The sequence below is a fragment of the Pieris napi genome, chromosome Z (genome assembly GCF_905475465.1).
Source record: "Pieris napi chromosome Z, ilPieNapi1.2, whole genome shotgun sequence".
In the NCBI taxonomy this organism is placed as follows: Eukaryota; Metazoa; Arthropoda; class Insecta; order Lepidoptera; family Pieridae; genus Pieris; species Pieris napi.
Window position 1 is genome coordinate 10,978,832 of NC_062259.1, and position 25,938 is coordinate 11,004,769.

At 33.2% G+C, this 25,938-nt stretch overlaps 1 protein-coding gene across 1 annotated transcript; it reads left to right on the forward strand.

Annotated features, from left to right (window-relative positions):
* The first annotated feature begins 72 nt into the window (after positions 1–72).
* Positions 73–24,907, forward strand: LOC125062772 (probable cytochrome P450 305a1). The gene is made up of 8 exons (XM_047668917.1): positions 73–228; positions 13,697–13,951; positions 15,960–16,178; positions 18,697–18,878; positions 19,995–20,094; positions 20,740–20,917; positions 23,078–23,337; positions 24,120–24,907. The coding sequence occupies exons 1-8, from the start codon at positions 141–143 to the stop codon at positions 24,296–24,298; spliced, it is 1,461 nt and encodes a 486-aa protein (XP_047524873.1). The 5' UTR covers positions 73–140; the 3' UTR covers positions 24,299–24,907.
* The last annotated feature ends 1,031 nt before the right edge of the window (positions 24,908–25,938 follow it).

The following is a 25,938-nucleotide window of genomic DNA, read 5'->3' on the forward strand; positions in this document are numbered from 1 at the left end:
CTATTGACATTACATGTTATGATAGATGTCAATGGTATTATGTAACTGATAGTCCCCATAAAAGAATGTGTTATGAATATACCAAGAACAGTTGCGCTGTGAACGCCGAGTGATTGGCGCGTGAGGTAATTCAAATCAAAATGTTTGCGACACTGGTCGCCGTTCTCGTGTTAACCATCTTCGGCTATATTATCAATACGATCAGCAAGCCACGCAACTTCCCACCAGGTAATGTTAAATTTAGTTCAATACCACGATCTTAAATTAGCGTCTAACCTATATGTCACGTGCTCAGTTGTCAATCAACCAAAAATAGTTTAGACGAATTGGTTCCTCTGCCCATGCTTTCTGTGAAACCGTTTATCGTATTTTAATCTATTCCCAAAAATTGCATGAACATGTTGATAATAACGGACGTTTTTAATGTTTCTTCGCGGCTTATGCAATTATTACTTTTGTTAATTACAATTGTATTTATTAAATTATATATATTTTTTTAAATTTACAGCACGCGTAAACTTTAATATTTGAATAATTTTAACTATTATATATGCAAATAATTTTAATTATATTTTATAAATGTGCGAGTGTATGGTAATTTTTTATACATACATATCTGCACGTGTGTTACTATGGTAGCGTTAAATATTTTCTTAGATTTATACATATCACTGCTAAAATTGATCGGAAACTCTTAAATATTTAAAAAATCAATAACTCTGTCTTCGGGGTCGTCTATTACTAATTTAGTTATTTCGATTAGTTTTTTATTAATATAATATGCTATTAGTTTAGTTTCTCCTTTCAATGTTCTGTAAGAGATTTTTGTTGCCTAAATCACTTCGATTCACTATCCTGAGAACAAAACTACATTATAAAACAATTTTACGGTTTGATCACCAATATTTCTCAGTATCACGTGTCCATGCGTTAAACTGTTTATATGATTTCGGTGAGCTAAATTGGCTATAAAATACCACAATTTCATGAATTCGCCACGTAATACGCGACATACATATATAGGTTGCGACATGTATAACGAAAAATTAAACCAGTGGAAAATTTTTGTTGTTCTTCCATTTCTGTATTGAGCCTGACACACGCCGTCGAAGTATTGGGTTTAAGACGCCTTACGATGTTTTACTTTACCAATTAAGAGCGAGTATTAAATGCGCATTTAGAAAGAGAAGTACATTAAAGCAGAGCCGAGATGCAATTGCTTTCTGGGGTAAGGCTTGGACTATTGCCGGTTTCGTCACGATGTTTTCCTTCACCGTACCAGCGTTAAATGCGCATAAAGAAAGTAAAGTCCATTGATGCGCAGCAATGCATCTCAGGATTGTGAGACACACGCCCAAGCCAACAGTGTACAACGTACATAGAAATAGTTTAATGACTTATATACCTTTACAAAGTTTGAAATGAGCAGTCGAGTAGTAAACGAAACTTCTTAGGAACTCGTTGAAGAACTTTTGAAAAATGCCACCGAGCTTTCAGAAAGAAATCATTGTTTAAAGTACCCGGCTGTCCCGGGCTCTACTTTTTAGTTATGAATTGAGAGACAAGATTTGATTCTCAACTATCGTCGGGAAAGCTAGACTACATAAAATTATTAAAATATTTCCGTGTAAACCCTAAATTGAATAATAATTATATGAGTCATCTTGTTTGAAAAATGTATGAAATAGTTGCGGAGAAAGAAATTCGGAGCCTAGACCCCTGTATTTGCATGCTTTAGCTTTTTCAGCCGCTTCACAAGCCGCACCAGCTCTGTTGTTTGTTCCAAGTAGATGGAAAGGGGCCAGCGTGTCTGAACAGGCAGATTCAATATAATTCAAAGTTAGTTTAACTTTACAACAAATGACTTAGTTCTTTTTGACCGCAACAGCAGATGTTTTGACTTCGGATTTTTATAAAAATACTCGCTTCTTAAAAATATAAAAAAAAGGCAGTCACTTTCACAATTGTATATATTTTTAATTATTATAAGCTATATATATATATTTTTAACACTGAATAAGCAATTATTAGTTCTGAATTAATCTGAAATAATGTTCTTATCTTCTCTTTCATTGATTTAATTTATATCACCACATAAATTGACACTTTCGGCATTTAAAAACCTTTTCCCACCAAGAATTACAGAGATTAAGATCCAGCTTACTAACCCAACTGTCAGAATTACTTGACAGATGGGAGTATCGGTTCAGTTAATATTTATAGGGTTAAATAAGTCTCTGAATATCGGTCAATAAATTAATGAATAATGAAAATTATAAATTAGTAAGCCTACCTCATGAATCACCCTGTCTTGTGAAAACATCCAGTTTATTTATGGTAAATGAATACTACGTTACATATAGATTATACAAGTATTCTTCTTCTTATAGTGCCATCTCCTTGCGAAGGTTGGCGATCATCATGGCTATTTTAATTTTGGATGCCGCGCTTCTAAACAATGACTTGGTGCTTTGACCAAACCATAACCATACAAGTATTACCGAACGTATTCGACTAAGAGAATTTATCATATTTTATGCCTTATTTATTTCCTGTTACACTTATTATCAAATTATCCTCAAAAAGTCAAAAGTCAACATTATTTATTCATATAGGTAGGATTCATATAGGTACACAATGTACACTTATGAACGTCAAAAAAGAAATATACCCAGAACACTGAAAATGTTTAGAAAATGAAAAACTACTATACTTTTATTGTTTTTCGAAGTGATCTCCGTTCCTCTCTACATATCGTCGCTTTCGATGGATCCACTCAGAAAAGCAGTAGGCCCATTCTTCCTTAAGGGTCTCTTCTATGGCATTTTCGTACGCTTTCACCGCATCTTCAGGGCACGAGATGAGGCTTCATTAAGAAATGCTAATGATAATGAGCCTCCCGTGACCCGTTTTTATATAAAACAAAAACATGATTGCTTTTGATAATATTTTGTTTGGTTAACGTGTTTCAAATATTTCATATAGATCTTGTTTCAATGTCCTTTAAAAGACAAGTTACAATAACAATTTTTACTAATACTACAAGAATTCCTTTACTATTGGAAGTAAATTTTTTGTGTTTTATAAATAAAAAAATATTTTAAAATGTCTAGTTGTGCTAAGCCGTGCCGTGCCGTTAGTGATGCAAATATTGGGACATATCTTGACAATAGCGGAGCGGAAAAACACAAAGCGATACTAAAAGATAAAAATACCTTATTAATAAGTATTATGACTAATCTAATTATCAATTAAAATTAATTAATGTTACCCGCTTATCATACATCCTAACTTGGGATGATAATTTTTATCTTTTTCTGATAACACAAAGTTTTTCAACGAATCAATGAATAAACGAACTTTGAGTCCAGTAATACTTATATTATTTTAAGAAATGTATGAGTAGAAAAACACTTTTTTAACGGATTTGAAGTAATGTTTTATTATAAATTTACAATAATTTTAAATTTAACCGACGTTTCGCGTGCTTTACAGCGTGCGTGGTCACAATGACTGAAGACAAAAGGTGTTGAATGTCAAAAAGTATCACAGCTGTAGAAAAAGTTATGTTATCTGTATTTATTTCCCCGGAGTTGGTATCGGTAAATTTATAATAAAACATAACTTCAAATCCGTTAAAAAAGTGTTTTTCTATGTCCAAAAGTTATGTCAATAAAAGACAATACTAACTGTATGAGTTTTACGGGTCTCTTTCTATCAAATTGAGTTTACGCTATGTTGAAAAGAGATGCATACATTGAGTTAAATCGGTGTAATATGACTTTTTTTAATAGGACAGAAGGCTCACATAAATTAACGCAACGAAATTCGTTCAGTTAAGACGAATTTATTGTGATTAATTGTCAATTAGTATCGAAAATTTTGATTGATTGGTCATTGATTGGTCCCGAATCTATCCGCTTGATGACGTCGTCTGGGTGTAGTTGACCTCACCGATGACTTTAGAAACAATGGGTATACTTAAATATATGACACACGTCATAATTTTATTTTATAGAACTAGCTAGGGGCAAATGCGCAGGGGGCTCACCTGATGTTAAGTGATAGCTCGCGAGGGGGTTGTCAGCCATTTAAGAATTGGAACGCTCTTTTCGTAAAGGACCGGTTTAAGAGTCGGTTCGGAAATACAGTGAAGATTTAAAGAAATTAAAAAAATAAAATCAAAAACATACATATAATAAATACCACTAGACTTAAATTAATGGGGGACTCTGAGTACTCTGAGTTTTAATAAAACATATTACATTATTTATATCCAGTTCTTATAAGTACAAGCATAAATAAGTTATTATAAACGAGCTTAAAAGATCAACAAAGACGCCTGTATAGAAAAAAAAGTGCGTGCGTACAAAGTACGAGTACACATGTCAGAAGTGAAACTTCTTGGCAAACTAATTTTTAACTCTTTTTCATATTTATACAAACCTAAAACTAGTTTTCCGAGACTTAGAGGGAGGAAAAAAGGAAGATATGTTAAGGATTTAATGAATTAAATTAAATTTATTTCTTAAATTTTAATTTTCAAAATTGAATTTCTATAAAGTAAATAACCCTTCTCACTGTCTCAATCGGTCTCAATCGCTTTCTCCCATTTCTTTGACAAAAACACTGCACATCTTCGAGACGTTCCGTAAAAAATTTACCCTCATGCGCCTAAAGAAGTTTCACCTCAATAAATTATAAAGTGTAAATAATTGTATCACAAGTGTGTAGAGCTTTTAAGCTTTCTAAATTCTAGGAACAGTCTACTCAGTTTCTTTGAAAAAGTCTTGTAGTAATTAATTGAACAATTAATTACTCCTATCATTTTTTAAGCATGTATTTTTTTCATGATGACTTTTGACATTGACCTTTAGGACATATGAATGACGGTGACAAGTTCGACGCTTAAGACGCAGAGTACCCTACTATTAAGCGGGCCATAGACGGACCGCATGTTGCAGTCAAGACCGACTGCAACATGCGGTTTGCTCAGGAACAGCTCGAGCGGTCCGTGTATTGCGAATATGCATTTAGTATGGAAACTGCAGATCGCCGTGCGGCGACCGCTTAGAGCAGTCGGTATCGGCTGCAACATGCGGTCCGTCTATGGCCCGCTTTAGGGTCTTTAAAAAAAATGAGCGAATTCACTTAAGCTTCGCGATTGGTTGAATACGCCTGATCGACTAATCACAGCGCAAGAGATCACGAGTGAACTACGTCTTTTAAATTTTACAGATGGGCAACCGGGTTTCCCAATAAATTATTCATACGAAAACTTGACTGAATTTTTTTCCATTTTGCTAGGAAAGTAAGTTATTTACTATTTAGTTATAAGGGGTGGGGGAAGCTCCACTACTTTGTTGTTCCGATGCCTCCACACCTCTAAATTTGTAATTAAGACGTGTGTACAGGACAACGTCTAGTCAGGTTCGCTAGTGTACATATATTCTGGAATTGTTAACCTCCACCAGTTTTTTTGAGTCAATTAAAATGATAAATTGCCGAATCTTCACATTATCTAATAATTAATTAACAAATTATTTGTATTGTTTTAATTGATAAGCACTTCATTAGTTTAATGTTAAATGAAAAGTTTATTTAATTGCAGCAAGTAATCAAACTAAATAGATGCTTCTAATTACATTCTATAGCTATAATATCAATAGAAAAATTATTTTTTTATCACTATGTATTTGTATCTTTATTCACAATTTTATTTGTATTATTATTTTCTTTTTATATTAAATCTTAACTAACCTAATTATTAAAAAATAATAAAACAGTAATAAGTAAAAATAATAAGTTTTATATAACAAATAGTAAAAATGTTATTTTTTTAGTCTATTAGTTCTATTTTCGTTATCTGTGTAACCGTATATTTATGCAATATGCGACTATAGTGACGACTATGTTTCCAAATAAATCTATAATAGTATCTGTATCTATGTTTGTTTGTGGATATAATTGTATTTGAATTTAGCACGGTGTCCTGCAGTAAAAAAAAATAAAAATAATTTGGTTGTGCGCAAAACGAAAGATTATTTAATAAGATTGCTATCTTTAAAATAGGCGTTTTTTATAACTTCTAACGTAATAATTAATAAATAAGAACTAGGAAGCATATAATAGAAGTAAAAAGAAAAAAGTGAAATAGGCAATTTGATCGGAAATAACTAGGCACTCACACACAAAATACTTGATTTAAATCGATTAAAACCCGTACCTGTACCAACAAATTAAAATTAAGGCAAAGAAAAAGAAAAGCTTAAATAATAACTCAAAACGGAAGATGACCGTTTGGGGAATACCCAAATGAGCAATACTGCTACTGCAACTGTATGTAAGTTTCTAAGCTGTATGTATCCTACATTGGCTAAACTATCACTTTTGATATCTCTATAGCACACACCATTCGTCAAATACAGGCAGCGTTAATACCTCAACCAAGTGCTTGGAGATAACATATTTTTAATATCATCATTATATCTAAGCATAGTTATCGTTCAATGGATGTTCAAATGTCATTGTTATAACATTATGTCAATATTAGGTAGTATCTGTGACCGCAGAGCTGGTGCTTTCCTTGTTAAACGTACAAGTATCCCAATACAGAACGGAAATGTCAGCATTAAGGGTACACCACAGGGACCATTATCTTTAAATTTGTTTAAATTTTCTATCTATTAAAGTATTCCTGAAATTATACAATCAGTTCTAGATAAAAACCTGCAACTACATTTGCATTTAACTATAAGCACTGAAGAATAAAATCCCATTCTAAAAAAATTATCCTGTTAAATGAAGGAAATATCGAAGGCTAATCATCCAAAGATGGAGATGCCTATCTTTAGAAGCAACCAGGTAGATAAGGTTAATGAACCAAAAAGCGTAGTTTCTTGAATTCTACATTGTTGCCAATGTCGTCTCTAACTAGACAATACATCTGAGCTAGTTGTTGTGAATCTATATGTATTTAAATTTCTACAACAAATGTAACTGTATTAAACATACGTATCAAGAAGATTATCTTTTCAATTTTGTTACTGTGGTTACGAGGTTTTTTCTTATCTTTAGTTTAATATTTTTCTGCATTTATTATATACTAGTAGACTCGGCCAAGCGTTGCTGTGGCTAAGATTTTTGTTATATTACATAGTAGTAAACTATTCAAGAGAAAAGGCAGGAGAACACCAATCCACCATGCTTTTTTGGTGGTTATGCCATTAAACTGTAGCTATTATGCCATTAAATGTGAAACTTTGGTAATTATTTTGATAAGGATCAATACCTAGGTACGAATAAAGAGCCATTTCTAGCGGTGGTATTTTAATAAAAAAAATAATAATAAAAGGACGCTTATTGTGACGTAACTATAAAAGATAGAGACATGCTGTCGGGACATTTTTTATAGGTAGTTATGTGTCCTGAAAAATTGTAATACATCATTTTATTCTATCAATAATAGTTTTCGCAGCGCACGCGAATGAAGGAAGTTTTTTGTTTATGTTTTAACACCTTGGGTTAGATTATTAAAGTTTCAGTAAGCATCCCTAAGTTTTTTGAAAATGAAACATAGCCTATGTCACTCGGGAATAGTGTAGTTTGCCAACGGTGAAAGAATTTGAATCGGTCCAGTCGTTTCGGAGCCTCTTCATTTCAAACCAACAAAAAATCAAACCTTTCCTCTTTATAATATTTATATAGATCTATTACTAATATATACACTTTGACTCCTTGAAAAATTACAAAATAAATAATATTTTAGTTACGACTGGTAATTTTTGAGCTCTTAACAATAATAATGAACTAATTACTCAGTTACTTAAAAAACCAATTAACATAATTATTTCTATATGAAAACCTTCGGGTCCAGGCATTGATTCCAATTCATGATTGCTATGACCATCCCTAGGTAAACCAAAAACGATTTGACAGATTTGATTTGGCGTGCTCAAAATTGATTGAGCCATGACGTGGGCAAGTGTCACCTATGACAGCCCGTGTCAGCATGTAACCAAAGCTCTCTCAATATCCGTCGATATTGCAAAAAATGGGTACAAAACTCTCATTTGTTTTTAACATTCAAAGCGGAATCACAATCGCTACGGCTATTATTTATTTATTAAGGAAACTTAACAGATACATCTCTATACAGCCAAAATAAAATAAAAGTAAAACATAAAATAAACACAATGGACATATCCACAAAAAGTTTCACTGATAAAAAATACAATACAAAGTAAAACATGACAGCACAAAATTTATAAATTATGAGAACGTCAAACAATTACAAAGTAGGTACCAACGCTTTGCGATACCATCCAAAATAGTAACGGTATGTAACTATGTTACAACTCGACGTTTTCTATAAAAAAATATAACATCTTGTCAAAGGAAACAAAAAACGTATTTAAGCTATTCCTGTTTCACGTTTAAGAACAGCCTGATCTTGTATCGAATAATAGAGGAAACCTAGTTTAAATACAGACAAAGCGTTTCAAACGTTCCCTCTGCAATTTGATCGCATTTAATTATCGAACGTGGCAACTCGATTCAGCAAAGCTTTGACGTGCTCATCACCCACTCACTTATATGAAACGTCTCAATTTGTTAAACATTCCACTTCCAACTGCCTAGCTTTTATTAGGACTAGTACGAAGTTCATTTGTACAATTTTATCGTTGGGAATTTATTTTTCCGTTTATACGCTATATTAGCTAATAACTAAGCTTTAGTCGGATAATTAATTTGTACTGAAATACTTTGGTCTCAATTAATGCAATATATGAAAGAAAAGATGAGTAGTAACACACTTTTTAACTTTCGTAGTTTGTTTGATTCCAAGCAAAAATTATAAAAATAATTGGAAATCGTAAATGTACTCAATTTTAAGTGAATTTTGCTTGGTTATGGGAAACCAATATATAATATTTGAATATTGCCAGCGTTAAAGGTTGCCACAGAAACCAAACTTTTTAAATTAGTTTTAATTTTCTTTTTATTAATGTTCAATTATTTTTATTATTACGATGTAGGTTAAGAAAATTGTAAAGATAGTATAGTTGCTAGCTGTTATGTTTAGATTTTAATAAATGATAAATATATTTGCAAATTCTACATTTCGTAATTTCTATAGGCGTTCCTGGATGCGAAGTCCTGGTGTGGTTTTACTTTTATAACGTTTATCATCTTTTTAATGATTAGGTGGAGCGTAGATTCTAATCTAATAGACTAAGAGCTATTATCGACGTCCTTCTTTAGTAACGCTACCCGAAAATCGATACTATGCTGATCATGAAGTTGCTTTGAAGAAGCAATTAATGGTCGTTATAAAATATATTATAGTTTCGTCTTAATCACGACGTGATTTAAATTGTGTTGCAATGTTTTGTAAGTATAGTACATGGTTTTAAAGCTATTTAGGCTTTTTATTGTACCTTAGGCTTTGTTGCGTATTTATATGAATCAACTGATTTTGGTTATCAGTCCAACGGTTTTAAGTACATAATCAATTCCTATGGGATATTGCAAAAATTCAGTTCAAATATTCATCTGTATCTATACTAATATCGTCATCGGACTTCAAGGCAGAATACAAAATACCTTGACGTCCGTCGTTCCACAACTGAGCGTTTTCTAAGGCAATTTCTGCCGCGCACCACCACTATTTGGAACCAGCTGCCCACTGAAGTATTTCCGAACCAATTCGACATAGGGTCCTTCAAGAAAAGAGCGTACCAATTCTTAAAAGGCCGGCAGCGCGCTTGCGAGCCTTCTGGCAGTGCGAGTGTCTATGGGCGGCGGTATCACTTAACATCAGGTGAGCCTCCTGTAACATTAAAAAAAATATATATAAAAGATTTGTTTCTTTATATTATAAACTTAAAAACGCAGTCGTGGACAGGTCGCTAGTACTTAATTAACTATATAGCCTTTTCAAGGGAAAATTTATGAGTCACAAAAAATCGTCATAATATATTACAATTTCGTTTTAACTCAGCTAAAACTAATGATGAAATGAAATATGTAAATGAATCGCGGTTCGTTTGTGTCGCTACATCTCGACAATGATTGGACTAATTTGGCTATTTTTGATTTTATAATATTTGTGGAAGTTCAGGGAACGTTTAGAACATGACAACATGCAGTACATATAATTTTTTTTAATAAAACAAGAACATAAGCATAAATAATTAATATATTTATAAAAGACAAGGTGTCAGAATATAGTAACGAAGGTTCGTAATATTTTTCATAGTAGATAATTAATATATACATAACATTTTTTGTTATCATACATATTAAATGATCGAGTAATCATCATATTACTTTTTTATTGCTATAATCGTTTATAGTTCAATAAAAAATGAACATATTAACACTTCTTTGTTGTGAACTTTTTATATTTAGATTGACTCAAAGCATTATATTGTTTTATTAAACATTCTAGAGATATTATAATTCCTTCCACGAGTTTTTTTATGCGTTTAGGTGGAGCCCTGGATGGTTTAGATTCACAAATCAGCTTGGCAGATGGCACCGCAGTCTTTATCTAGGTTATTAATCTATACAGCAAATACAGCTGGTATATAAACGTTCTTTGTATGTGATCGTAATAAACCTCCTAAACGGCTAAAGAAAGTTTGATTAAAAAATTTGTGTGTTTAAGTGGAGTCGAGAATGATTTACAATATCTGTTTTTTTATATAACACGGGGCAAACGGCCCCCGCATAGACACTCACATCGACAGAGGGCTCGCATTTGTGTTGCTGTCGTATAAAGAATTGGTACTCACTATTCTTGAAGGAGCCTAAGTCGAGATCATTTTTTTATGTAATAAGAGGCAAACGGGCAGGACGCTCATCTGATGTTAAGTGATACCACCCCGCCCATGGACACTCACATTGCCAGAAGGCTCGCAAGTGAATTGCCGGCCTTTCAAGAACTGGTACGCTCTTTTCTTGAAGGACCCTAAGTCGAATTGGTTCGGAAATACTTCAGTGGTACCAATTCTTAAAAGGCCGGCAACGCACTCGCGAGCCCTCTGGAATTGAGAGTGTCCATGGGCGGCGATATCACTTAACATCAGATGAGCCTCCTGCCCGTTTGCCCCCTGTTCTATAAATAAAGACAAAAGAGTGTATTTAATTTTTAAGAAGTTAAGTGAGGTTTATTTGTCTACCTATAAGTAAAAAGTTAATTGAGTATTTTAAATCGACAATTTCTTTCTATTCGTGCATTAAAATCCCGGCTCGCGGTGAAAATAGAAAGCTAAACCCCAAAATCAACGACATATTTCAGGGATAATGCTGATGATCTAGCATATTTAAGAAAATAATGACACAAGTGTAAATTAGGTCCAGGTGTTAATATACCAATACACAGTAGTTCTTCGTTAAGCCGTTGATTTTGGGTAATGCCTTGTTTATCCCATTTGATTTTTGGTTTACAAATAAAATAAATTTAATAAAAAATATTTATGGCGAATTTAATCACGTAATTTTACATGGTCGTGACTGTAAAATGCGAGTAAATCAATATGTGTCACGATTTTTATTCACGATAGTCAAAATAAGAAATTTACAATGATTTATTCAAGATTTTTTCTTTATATAAAGTTCGTATATTATATAAACGTAAACGCCCCCACCCCATTACTGCGGGCGCAATTAACTATTGCTTGCATGGTGTTCAAAGTTAGTCCTATCAGGTATAGGCCGGGAGTACATACACGTCATCCAACACGCACCTGGCCGGGTGATACTTCATTTGAGGCCAAAAGAAGAAATATTTAATTGATAAAAAACATATTCGATATAAAAGTATTATTCAATTTAGTAGACTTTAGTAGTTTAATTATGTTCACGTTTCATTTATTTTTTTAATTAAATATATTTTAAACCAAGCCCCTAAAATGCAGACTTCATTGTTATATTATAAATTATATCCTTTTAACTAAGCTACTCTTTCGCTTTCTATAACATAGTGTTTACGCTGTGATTAAAAAAAACGGATGAGTACTCTATTAAAAAGACGAGTTATACTTAGTTTATGATTACTTTAAAACCAGTTAAACGAAATCTTAATTTGTTTAACGAAAACAAAAAAATGTTGATATATGTTCTCTAAGAAACAGTGTTTGCCTAGAGGTTTCAGTTTGCCCATATCCTGCCCTGAGGTACGACCTCAGGCATATGGGTTCAACCCCTGGCTGTGTACCAATGGACTTTCTCTTTATGTGCGCTCGTAGTTTAAAGGAAAACATCGTGAAGAAACCGGCATATCTCAAATCGAGAAATCATTAGCTTAAATGTTGAATACCACAAAAGTGGCACTAAAACTCCTCGGCGGCACCAATGGTCCTAAACGGGACAGCTCGTCTAAGACACTGGCTTTCTTCAGCCTCTTAGACGCCTACGAGGTCGATGTTAAGAAGGCAGGAATTGGCTGGCCTTTTTAGCATAACATAAATTTTAGATATAGTTGTAAATGGAATATGTACAAACCGCACTACGTTAAGTTTCTAGAGACTTCTACAATCTGTACCTACTAATCACTGTTATGTCGTCATACCCTGAGACGTGCAAAAGAAGTTATTCCGGCCGCTAAGGATATATAGTTTTGAATTATTTAATCATATAGGTGTACACAATGTACACTTATGAACGTCAAAAAAAGAAATGTAAATGAAATGCTTTTAACTTTACATTTAGTGCCAGTTCTCAAATCGTAGAAAGCGTAGAACAGAAGAGAAGAACTGGCAATAAACTCTCCGTCACTCTTTTTAATCGCCATTTTTTACACAACGTTTGTAAGGAGCTCCAACCATTACAGCATGTTCCACGTGACATCTTAATTAATTAATAATAATAATATAAATTAAAAACAAAGACTTGTCCTCTATCAGCAGGAGGCATGGTGAAATAGGAGCACGCACTTATATTCTCGTGGGAAAAACACGCGGGGCCTTCTATCCGTCCAGTCTGTGGTTAGACTAGTCGAGGAACTTGCTTTAGGTTGGAGTAACAGTACAACATCCTTCCTCCACAAAAAAATAGACACTCCTCAAAAAAACTTGAACCATAAAAATAATTAAGGGGGCGTCCATAAATTACGTGAGGTGTTTTTTTAATTTTTTGTACCTCCCTGCCCCCCTGGTGAGATGTTGTGAGATTTTATTCAACCCCCTCCCCCAACCCCCAATCTCACGTGAGATTTTTCAAAATGTGGGTTTCTTACGTAAACGCGTTGGATTGTTATTGAAAAAAGAAAAAATTTGCTTCGTGCTTTTATTTACGACTAAAACAAAATAAGTGAAATGTTGAGCGTTTAGGTATGGAGTTAGCGGGAAGTTGCAGAGATGGCCTTTATAGGGTCAACCGTCTTCCTATTTTTTTTTAAAAGAAAAAAATTGCGTGATATTTGCCGAGACCCCCCCTCTCTCCAACGTAAGATTAAATGAGATTAGACTCGAACCCCTCCCCCCCTTAAACACCTCACGTAATTTATGGACGCCCCCTAAGTCCCTCAACATATATGAAACATATTATAAGATTTGAAGGTTGCATTGTTGAAAAGTTAACTAACTGATTATTAAAATTAGGTAATAATTATGCTCTTAGACAAATTTCGACATTTGATTCTTCCGTTTATCAGCTTTTTAAATATACAATTTCCATTACGATTTTTCAGGTCCAAAATGGTACCCCTTCGTTGGATCGAGTGCGGTTGTCCAAAAAATGACAATGCAACACGGCTCACAGTGGAAGGCATTCTCAATTTTGGCAAAAGAGTACTCGACGAAGGCACTTGGACTTAAGCTTGGCTCAGACCAAATTGTTGTTGTGTTTGGGGAAAAGAACATACGCCAAGTCTTCACCGAAAAGGAATTTGAAGGCCGTCCAGACAGCTTTTTCATCAGGCTGAGGTGTCTCGGAAAACGACTGGGTGAGTTTACTGGTCGATAAATACTACGGAATATGGATAAGTAAGAAATAAAGCTTGTTACTATAAACAGTGCCGCAAGAAGCTTATTTATTAAATGTTTATCTAGGAGCATGAATATTTTATGTCAATAGTAATTACTTCGAATTGTTCATTCAATATTCGCTATTCTACATACCTAATTGTTGCGTTGTCTATTTTTTAAGCAGCCATTCTAAGATATAAAATATGATCAAACATTAATTATCTAATCTAAAAGCTTTATTTATATTTTTATTTTTTGTCGTCTAATGTCTGATTTTCTAAAATTAGATAATTTTATTTACAATCAAATATACAGTATTTACAATTTTCTTAACCTACAAAGTAATTATAGAAATAATTATAATGAAAATCAAAACAAATTTAAAAAGTTTGGTCCCTGTGGCAGTGTACCTTTAACCTTTTATTTAAAAGCTCTTTGAACAAAATATTACAATTTCTAAGTAAACAATGCGCGAAAATGTATATACTCGCGCGACACAGGCAAAATGTGACACACGTGCATTATCCGAACTATCGCGACTCAAAGTCAAAGTAAAATCGTTTAATCATATAGCTAACACAATGTACATTTATGAACGTAAAAAAAGAAATACATATAAAATGCTTCTAATTTTAAATTTATAGCCAGTTCTTAAATCAAGGGCGTAGAACGGAAGAGAAGAACTGGCAATAAACTCACCGCCACTCTTTTTAATCGCCATGTTTATTGTTTTATACAATGTTTGTACGAAGCTGCAACCATTACACCATGCTCATGACTCCTTAAGTAATTAATAATAATTAAAAAAAATAACAAAAAAATTGTCTTCTATCAGCATGAGGCATGGTGAAATAGGAGCCTGAACTTACATTCTCGTGGGAACAACACGCAAATCATAGTCGAAATAACTAACATACACGAATTCAAGACCGACCAGTCACCACTATACGCGAGACATGGTGCTTTTAGATCCGGCCATAGAACCACCTAATTATCATTTTATCTAATGATGTTTTATCAAACTTATTACTAAGACAATATTGTTTATTTTAATTCGAATCTCATTTATATGATAACAAGCAAATGGATCTGTTTTTAATTTAATGATTTCCGAGTGATACTGGTCGAATGTGGTATTCCGTCTCTTCTGTCGTCGTTCCACAACTGAGCGTAATATAAAACATGTGGAACCAGCAGGAAGTATTTTCGAACCAATTCAGCCTAGAGTCCTTCAAGAAAAAAGCGTACCATTTCTTAAAAGACCAGCAACGCGCTTGCGAGCACTCTGCCATTGAGAGTATCACTTACCATCAGATGAGCCTCCTGCCTGTTTCGCCCCTGTTCGTCTTTGTATTGAATATAATATATATTTCATAAAGTAGGTCGCCCTATCTTGTATAGGTAGGTTACGCCATGTAACAGTATTTGGATCTGAGCAAAGGAATTGTGTGTTCTGAGTAAATTCCAAGCGATAGCAATTGGTGTCGATAAGATTTGTACTACACGTACGAAATCGCAGGAAACTGTAAACCATATGTAATTACGGATTTTAATTATTAATTTGTCCTAGTTTTCAGCGTTACAATTTCATTCATACCTATTTAAATTAATATATTGAATTAAACTGTACTTAATGTACTACGTATTTGTTATTCCATGTATTTAATTATATGTACTTGATTAGTAATAATATTATCCATTCACTATTTGTGATAAATATGATATTTTAATCATGTTAATTTTTTTAATTGTAATTTGATCAAGACTTAACAAAGGAGTATGTAATTCGTTGGCATGGTAACGAATTGAAAATTATTTTTTGCTTGAAAGTCCAGGCTTTGCCCACTAGGTAAACTATACTATACATAAATAAGCCTTTACACACGTATTCCTATTCTCTGCCACAAACTAACTATATTGACGTTGTCCGTTTGCCCACAAATGCCTCCTCCCAATATTATTGTTCAACGAATTAAATAATTGCAGGAATAACCTTTGTCGATGGACCTCTGTGGCGGGAACACCGACAATTCACAGTGAAGCATTTGAAAAACGTCGGATTTGGTAAAACCCCGATGGAGAAAGAAATTCAAAGCGAGCTTGCGAATATTCTAGAGTACATTGAGAAAAACAGAAAAACACCGATTAATCCGAAACTCATTCTCGCGATGTCAGTGATGAATATTTTGTGGAAATTCACAGCTGGTTAGTATAACATGTTCTTAACTTCTACCATAGTGATAAAATAATAATCCAGGGCATGGTATAGTGTGGTCTTTATGGGCCTTGGTGGCATCCATTCTTTGTTTTTCATTTTTATAGATAAGTAGAAGATTAGCCTTCTTGGGTTTTAGGATATGCCGGTTCCGTCACATTGCCTTCACAGTTGGAGCAAGTGTGACTTACGCTTATAGAAAGAAAAATCCATTTGCGATTTGAACTTACGGACAGGGTTGAGAGTTAACCGCTTAAGCCAATAGACCAACACTGCTCTAAAGATGTTACTATAGTAACAAACAGTATTTATTTGTAAAAATCTGAATCCTACCCGTACGAGTACCAGTCAATCGTTGTACTACTCGGTCGGCTTTTATTCGTTTCATAAGCCCAACGATTATCCAAATCGTCGTAGTTACGACAAGGAATTTAATTAAATAACATAAGTATGCTCGACTTATGTAGTTAATATAGTAAAGTGAAAATCATACTCTAAATAACTAAGCTTCACTCATAGGTTTCGAAAATTTTGATCCTTCGAGCCGGATTAGCTAACTACACAAATACTTTCTATTTTTTTGAAGTTGAATGTTGTATGCTTTCATTTGTCTCGATAAAGTTCTGAAGTAGTTTATTAAACTCCTTGTAATGGGCAAATAAATATTTATTTAAAGTCACATCATGTTTATTGAATACTTAGATTTTTTTTTAATATAACAAGCATCTACATTCCAAGTAATCATTATAGAAATATCTTTAGATCTTTTCATTTTGTACCTTGAAATCTATTATGAGTATGTAACTATATTTTAAATTAAATAACAACCGTTATTCAATGATTTTTTTATGTTGGTATTGTAAAGGTTGGGCTTTGTTCATTGAAGAAGAATAATCATATTTAATTTTCTTTAGTATTAAAGATAATTTTACGGAAACGAAACTTTATATTTCACTGTTAAATATTTTAATACTTTAATATAATATTTTAGCATGGCGCTTATGAATAAGCATGAGTATTTAAAATGAAAGAAATGTCAGTGATTGTTCATTTATCTAATCCAATCATAGATAAGCGACACCACCCATTTTAACGTTTGACCATTCGTAATCAAACGAAATGGTTTCATCTTTCGTTGTACTTCCTCATTATGTTCTTTAATGGCTTCTACGAAAGGTTTAGTCACCAAAGTTAAATTTTGCTAGCAAATTAAGTGAATAAATAAACGGAAATAAATAGTAATGGAAAACCATGAGAAAATCATACCACTGACGAAATATAGCAACTACGTTCGGGCTAGCAGTGGTATCACTTGTCAAGAATCTTCAGTTTCAGTTACGGGTACGTCCTCCATTCTCCACAAATTTCAGTTATGAGATTACACAAAGCAAGAAGTCATGTGGTGAATGTTATGGAGTGAAAAAGTCTAAGAAGGCTTTATAAATGACAACTTTACATCTTTGTATAATTTAGCTATGTCTATAGTTTATGTATGTCATTTATTTTAAATTTAAATACGGTGAAATAATAGTGTGAAAAATATAACGAGTGAAGTTTTTGAAATAATTATAACATACTTCCTACATTAATGAGAGCGTGCATTAAAATAATTCTGTATTGTTATTTCTGATACCACTGTGAAGTGAGTTTAAAAAGATTATATAATGTGGTAGTTCAATCAATAAAGTTTTTTGCTGTTTAAAGTAGATAATTAAAGAAATTTACTCGGATCTAAATATTAAATTTTATATGCTTTATGGACAGGTTTATTAAGAGTTATCCGTTTATTAACATATTTACTGATGATATAAATAAGTTAACCTTAGAACCATTTGGAACCTTAAAGGTTCGGATTAAAGCACCAAAATTGGGAGAGCATGGCGCTCCCGTGTTGTAACGGTAATGATTAACACCATCAAGGCGCTACTAATATATAGGCGGTGGATTGTACGGCGATCCTATTGTGTAAATCATACCTTTTCACCTTACTTATAAAGGTTCTAAGCCTCAAATCTTAAGCTTGGGAAATATATTCTATTCGTTTCAATTTGAAATAAAACGTAAGCGCAATACGTATTGTAACTATGGTTTAAATCTTTAAACATCAGAAGTGTTTAAATAGTTCTCTTATGGTAAAATTAGTTCAATATGTAAAAAATATTTTTTATTTTTTTATTTACAGCCTTATATCAGAAATACAAAATATATACGTTATAACTATTATTTTTCTTAATCTACGATAACTGATTCTGTATGCCTACGGGCAAAGGCCTCCCCCATTGTCCTCCATTTTTCCTTATTGTATACCAATCTCGTCCAGGTCTTAGTCTTTCCAGCCATTTCCATGATTTCATCGGCCCACCTTTTAAATTGCCTACCTCTGTTTCTTTTATGGCCTCTTGGTTGCCATAGTGTTATAATTTTGCTCCATTTATCTGCTCCTCTTATGGTATGTAAAGAATATTATAAATGAATAAATCGTTGTCAAGATTTAAATTTTCATTGCAGGTGAACGCATTGAACAGGAGCGACTTAGTTACATTTTAGATTTGTTTGCAAAACGTTCCAAGGCCTTCTCGATAGCTGGTGGCTGGCTCAACTTGTGGCCCTGGATACGATTCGTTCTTCCAGACTTGAGTGGCTATAACTTAATAAAAAATTTAAATCTACAAATAAGCGATATTATTAAGGTAAGTAACTAAACTAATGCTGGCCATACACACTACGGTCTACCGGAGAGGTAATCTGTGCAGGTATGCCTGCGCAGGTCAACCGAACAATGGTAGCGTGTATGGAGACGTTCCGGTGTATCGGAGCGGTCTTCAGTTCTCTTTGCGATGGCATCGAATGTGGACGATGACACGCTGGCGTTGCTAGGTCTTGCTTTAATTTTGAAGAAAAATGATACGAAAAACAAGCGAAGAAAGTGATGTAAGCATTGGTTATTGAAAAGGAAAACATATAGTAAAAAAAAATTAAAAACAAATGACAATTTGCAAATTCAATGACATAGGCAGTGTTGCCAACATAACAAATCAAACTTAAAACAAAAGTAATAAATGTAGATACATTGCCGATTACTATCTTACCACCTGCGCAGGCGACCGGAGTACACGCACACACGCACAGGTACACCGTACGGTGTCACTCGAAAGAATCGATTTTCGATCTTGCGCAGGCATACCTGCACAGGTGGACCTCTCCGGTAGACCGTAGTGTGTATGGCCGGCATAAGATTGACTTTGGGTTATTTATTTTCCTAACCCGAACTATGGGTGTTATTAACTGTGAAACAATAATGTCGCATAAGATCTAACTATAAATGGCTAGTGCAATGGATAAATGAATGATATTTTTCATATTAAGCATGGGTCATGCTATTAAAGCAAAACAATATCATAAGTTTGTTCCAAATTACGTAACCGATAAAAAAAACATAAAACATGTCAATTTTGATTTCGGTTGAAGTTGTTTCCTTTTATTTGAACCTACATACGTTATTTAGTAATTCTGTAAGTCAGTTCGTTGTATAGTAATCAAAATATTAATTTAAAAATCTTTTTCATTTCCATAGTAAAAGATTTATTTTTTGAAGCTTTGCATTAGATTTAAAATTGGAAAATTTTAAAGATGATTTTTAAAAATGGAACTAGGCTTTTGACAACTAGCCCGCGTAGCGACATATGGCCCGATTTCATACGAATTCTCATTAATGTTATTTTTTATTTAGGAAAAGCCACCCTTTGATATGCAACTGTATCTATTCCACTCATAGAGAACTGAAATTGACTTCAATTTGTTTTTAGGAAGCCATCATCAAACATAAAAATGGAACTGTACAAGGCAGCGATTTTATATACACATTTTTACAAGAGATGAAAGAAAGTAACAACGATTTTTTTCATGGTAATATCTCACTGTAGTAGTCACCTAGTGGCTTAAGCGTGCGACTGTTATCTCTGAAGTCGTAAGTTCGATCCCGGGCTCTGCACAAATGCACTTTCTTTACTGCGCATTTAACATTCGCTCGAACGGTGAAGGAAAACATCGTGAGGAAACCGGCTTGCCATAGACCCTAAAAGTCAACGGCGTGCGTCAGGCGCAGAAGGCTGATCACCTACTTGCCTATTAGATTACCAAATGATCATGAAACAGATACATAAATCTGGAGCTCAGACCTAAAATCAGCTAAATCAGTTGTAGCGCCACTGATTTATTTAACATGTTATTGGTAGTAATATAAATTTAGAAGCATTTTACTGCCGCAGTCCTATATCAAGTGTCTTATGATTGATTCATTAAAATGATTCAAAAGCCCGTACAAATATACATATGTAAAACACGATCAATCGATCAATATAAATGCTTATTAATTTACATTTAAATAACCTCTCTGAGTTATAACACTAAGAACTATAAAATTTTACATTTTTCCAATACAGCTCGTAAATAATGAGTTCTTCGAAAGCGGAAACGCAGTGCTATTGAAATTTAAACCAAAGCATACTTATACTTGCTATTGGCCCCAATTAAAGCAATTGTTTCTTTCAGAGGAACAATTAAATACCATTTGTCTTGATATCTTAATAGCGGGCTCACAGACGACGAGTAATGTTGTAGAGTTTGCTATTTTGTGTCTTATACGATACAAGGCGATACAAGAGAAGGTTTATGATGAGATAAAGAGAACGATTGGTGACAATGAACCAAATTGGAATGATAGTAACAGGTGAGTTATGTGTACCTAGCTACATGCCTTAGCCCGTATGTATATTGCAAGATTTTCTATACATCTTTTTTATCAATTTAAAAGGACATTAAAAATGCACATCAGAATGAGTCTAGTAGACTAAAATCAGGACGGCTGTCTGATACTATGTTTTTGGGAAATAAAGATCATAAACGTTATTTTCCGCGATCACTTTTATAATAGTTATATTTGAGTTAGTTATACCTTTACCAGAAATCACACTATTTATTGACGAAAATCGTACAAAACACGACCATTATACATATATATGATCACTAAATAGATACAGAAATCTTCTGAAGGCTTCTAAAAAGGTTGTTGAGCTACTAGTATTTTTTGAGGTTACTGCGTTCATGTAGACAGAAAGATTCGGCTATTAAAGGATGATTGTTAAAATTACATACGATACATCGAATCTTATTCGTTTCAAATAATCTAAGTCAGCTATTATTAATATAATTTAATTTACGAAAAAAACATTGGATGACGATGTCATAAAAATAAATAATTATGTAGTTTGGAGGCCTACTCCCGGACAGTGGCCGCAACTTAGAGTAGTAAAAAAGTTATTTATCTCTTTAATTTCGGTGATATATATTTATTTAGAGCGTATCCCTCAATATTATTATACCATCCAGTATTTTAATATTTTTTAAATATTATTGGAGTACTGTTACATAATACATTTCAAGTTTTTTTTTTAAATTATTTAGAAATGTGTGCAAAGAAAAACATTAATAATTTACTTTAAAATCACTAAACTATTATCTGTAATTATCCCTGTTTTAATTTATAACATTAAAATAATTTACAATACAACCAGATTTTTCAGTAAACGAAATTCCAATAGATACAAAAATTACGCGTTTCTTCAACATTTCATTCAAAGAACGTTTATTCAAAGCATTTTTATTTAGTGCAGCTTCACAAAAACTACTCAAATAGAAGCCATTGAATATATTTATTAGAATAAAGCGAGTTTTTCGATGGAGTAGCAATTTATTTCCAAGCAAAAACTTGCTTTGAATGCAACGTTTCTATGGACACAACTTCCTATTGAAATTCAGTTTACAGTTTATAAACTGCCAAAAAGTTATTTAGTATTTTGAGCCGACTACTTACGGCAATAATTGCAGCTTTTTATGACTAGGAACGCTTCTAAAAAGGCACCTACGCACTCAAATCTAATTTTACGTTAGATGTCTAAGCAAATATAAATCAGGAACCTTTTAGGAAATAGCAATACTGTAAAATCGTTATTAATTTTAGAGCGAAAGCTTAATATTATTAACAATTTAATAAGTTAAAATACATTAAATGCTTTGTGCACTCACGCTGTACTCGCTAAAATAGGTCAAAGACAAATTTTCCTAAACTAACCTATATGAAATTTCATAATTTTACCTTAAAAACTGTAATATTGATTAAATTGGGACCTATCTTTTAACGTGATTAATACTCGCCCACGCGAAATAAATATCGCTTCGAGCCTTTCGTTCGATTAAATATGATAGAACCACGTTTGTTGAGGCACAAGCTTCACACTTTTAATCTGGAGCCTTGTTTGATGTTTACGAAATACTTTTGGGTTTGATAATAGGAGGCAAACGGGCATGGCTCACCTGATGTTAAGTGTTACCGCCGCCCAAGGACACTAACATTGCCAGAAGGCTCGCAAGTGCGTTGCCGGCCTTAAATAGATACCGACTACAATAGTAAAAAAAATCTTTCTTTCTTTTTTTTTCTTTTTTTTTTCACACCAATTGACCTAGTCCCATGCTAAGCTGGTGAAGCTTGTGTTATGGGTACTAGGCAACGGATATACATACATATTATAGATATATAGACATATAAATACATATTTAAACACCCAAGACCTAAGCACAACACCAAATGCTCATCACATCGATGTTCGTCTCAGCCTGGGATCGAACCCGGGACCCATGGATTCGTAGTCAGGGGTACTAACCACTAGACCAATGAGTCGTCAAAATACTTAGAGACTCAATAAGATTAGAAGCTAATTGGCTTGTATTACTATGAGATACATACTGACTTTGTGTAATAAGGTATTTGGTGCTTTAATACTAACAGATTGTTACTGATACAAATTAAACCGTCTCTTTAAACCTTTTACAGATTACTATACACCATGGCCTTCCTTCTAGAAGTCCAAAGGTTCTACACAATAGTACCATTAGCTGGTCCCAGAAGAGTGCTTCAAGATACCACTATAGATAACTATACTATACCAAAAAATACCACAGTATTATTAGCAGTTGGCGATGTACACTTTGATAGCGAGATATGGGATGAACCACACAAATTCATGCCTGAAAGATTTTTGGATTCTAATGGCAATTTGAATAAAAACGATCACTTTTATCCCTTTGGAATGGGTAAATATATTGTATTTTATATACACAAAAGCATTTAAATTTTCAATATTTTATCTCAAATATACGGGATAGGTATAATTGTACAACTAAATCAAATGCGTTTTAATTCTATTAAAAATGTGCCCCGTTATTCATAAAAACTATCAGTTAATTGCGCTCTTTTAGCTTAAGTGCTCTTCTGTCTCTTTTCATCACAGCTCAATCTGACAGAGAGAGACGAAAGATTACTCTAGCTAAAACTATCCAAAGATTGATCTATGAATATGGGTACAATGTGTGTTTACATTCTTGCAAAATTTCCTATACTAATAAATTTAAAACATTTGTATATATTTTTAATTACGGGATCTTAAGAAATGAGTTAAAAATATTTAAGTATTTGTTTAGGGACTGTTCATATATACCTATAATTTTACAAAATCCTTGAAGTATGCGTCAGTAAAATATGATTGAAAAATATTTACTAGATTTTGTGAATTTATTGTGAATACAAAACAAAAGGTCCGTATGATTTTTTAAATAATGGTCTTTTAACTAACGTGTAGAGAGAGCAGGTTGTTTTTGATTATATTTAGTATGACGATCTATTTATTATTATGTATTTTGTCCACAACTTTTGACATTTGGTTTCTGTGAGATATATATCGCTGTATAGGTTTTCTTGTTTCATGCATAATATACCTGGTATCATGGTAAATAATGTCAGGCATTTGAATTCGGTTTAATTTCGTTAACAATTTTATTACCAGTACATGTTGTGCTTATTGTTCATTGTTCAACAGGTCGAAGGCGCTGCCCCGGCGATTCGTTAGCGAAATCATTTATTTTCATTACATTCGTTGGAATCGTTCAAAAATATAAGGTCGAAAGTTCGAACGGTGTTTTACCTTCCGAAGAGCCAATCATCGGATTAATATCTGGAGCGAGACCGTTCACAGCAGAATTCATTCCACGGTCTTGATGTGATGTTCATTTATATTTGATATATGTGAGATTTACAAAATCGCGATTTACATCACATGTTATTTTACACAATCATTGGAATTATTTGACACTACCAGAGCTCTTATTTTGTAACATCCAATAGCGATTCCGACGCTACTCCCGACCCTACATAGAACTTGCGTATAAAAATTACGGAATCTGTATCGCTGTCGTTATTGGAAGTTACACAGTAAGTGGGCTGGGAGTACCCTTAATAGTCGCCATAGTGATTCCAGTACACAGTGCGCAACTATGAAGACTCATAATTATAGTAGACATTGGTTTACAAAAAACGTGTCATCTTAAAATGTTGAAATCTTTTGTTTCTTATCAAGTCAAATATATTTCATTAACACAAAAATGTTTTAAATTAATGCGACCTTATATAAAATGTGGACTAAACATGTTTATTACCATAGTTACATGGAACATAGATCGTAGATTTTCCAATCTTTAGTCCACTTTTTATAAAGTTTGGACATTTATCTATAAAGGAAGGCTCTATTCAAGAGTCATATTTTATAATACTTACAACTAATTTTAGTACTGAAAAGCAAAAGCAGTAATAAATGTGCACTGGAACGTTTGTGTATTTTTTTCTTTTGTCGAATAATTTGGTCTAAATTTATTTTTCGACTTAAACTAATGTGGTTTAGCGACATCTACAATCTGCGGATACAATTACTGCAATGACGTCATAGTTTGAATCGCGCTAACGAAATGTTTATGCGATCATATATAACAATATCTAACAGCCCTTGGTACATTGACCCCGGCACGTAACAAATCCGGATGATCCAATCACCGTAGCTAATCACAAATTAAAAACCGCCCGCGCGGCAATGCAAAATCAGACAAGGGTAAAAAACCGCCTTCACAGGCGAGGTCTTTACTTCGTATTTAGTGATAAAATACAAAAAAAAAGTAACGAAATCTAATCATTTCTTAAGTTTAGTTTTGCTGCGCAATACAACTTTTGAATCCAACTAACTGTCCATCTTATTCATTTAAAGATTCAGCGTCTATAGTATAGTAGACCCCAATAATTTATTTTTTATTTTTTGTATAATTTATTTTTTTATGATACAACATATAAAAATACATACAACCCCTAATTTTCACCCCTCTACGATCAACCCCTATTTTTTATTTGTTAATTTAAATCTTATGACTTGAACTCAGAGGTTTATATACAGAAAAATTCATAGAAAAACCTAAAAAGTTTTCAATCAGGAAAATCGATTAGTCTTCGGATAGCATAGCAAAATGTTCCATGTTGGTAGGTACTAAAAACGTAGGCTGAGTAAAATCACATTAAGGAGAAACGAAGTTCGCGGCGGCAGCTAGTTTGACTATAAATACTACAAAACTCGAGAAACATCTACCCGAGACAGGCAGTAGAAAAAGAGCAAAGAACTGAGATCTTATAAGATATGGAACGAAAGTCTAAAACAATTGGACCAAATTGTAATTAGTCACAAACTTTTATTCGAAACTGTACGGATCACGTAATATATCTATGAATACTCAAAAACCTTTTAATATTCAGAGAGCTCCTCCGTACATGAATAAAATATTCACAAGAAGTCTAGATAAATATAGAATAGTGCTAGTAAG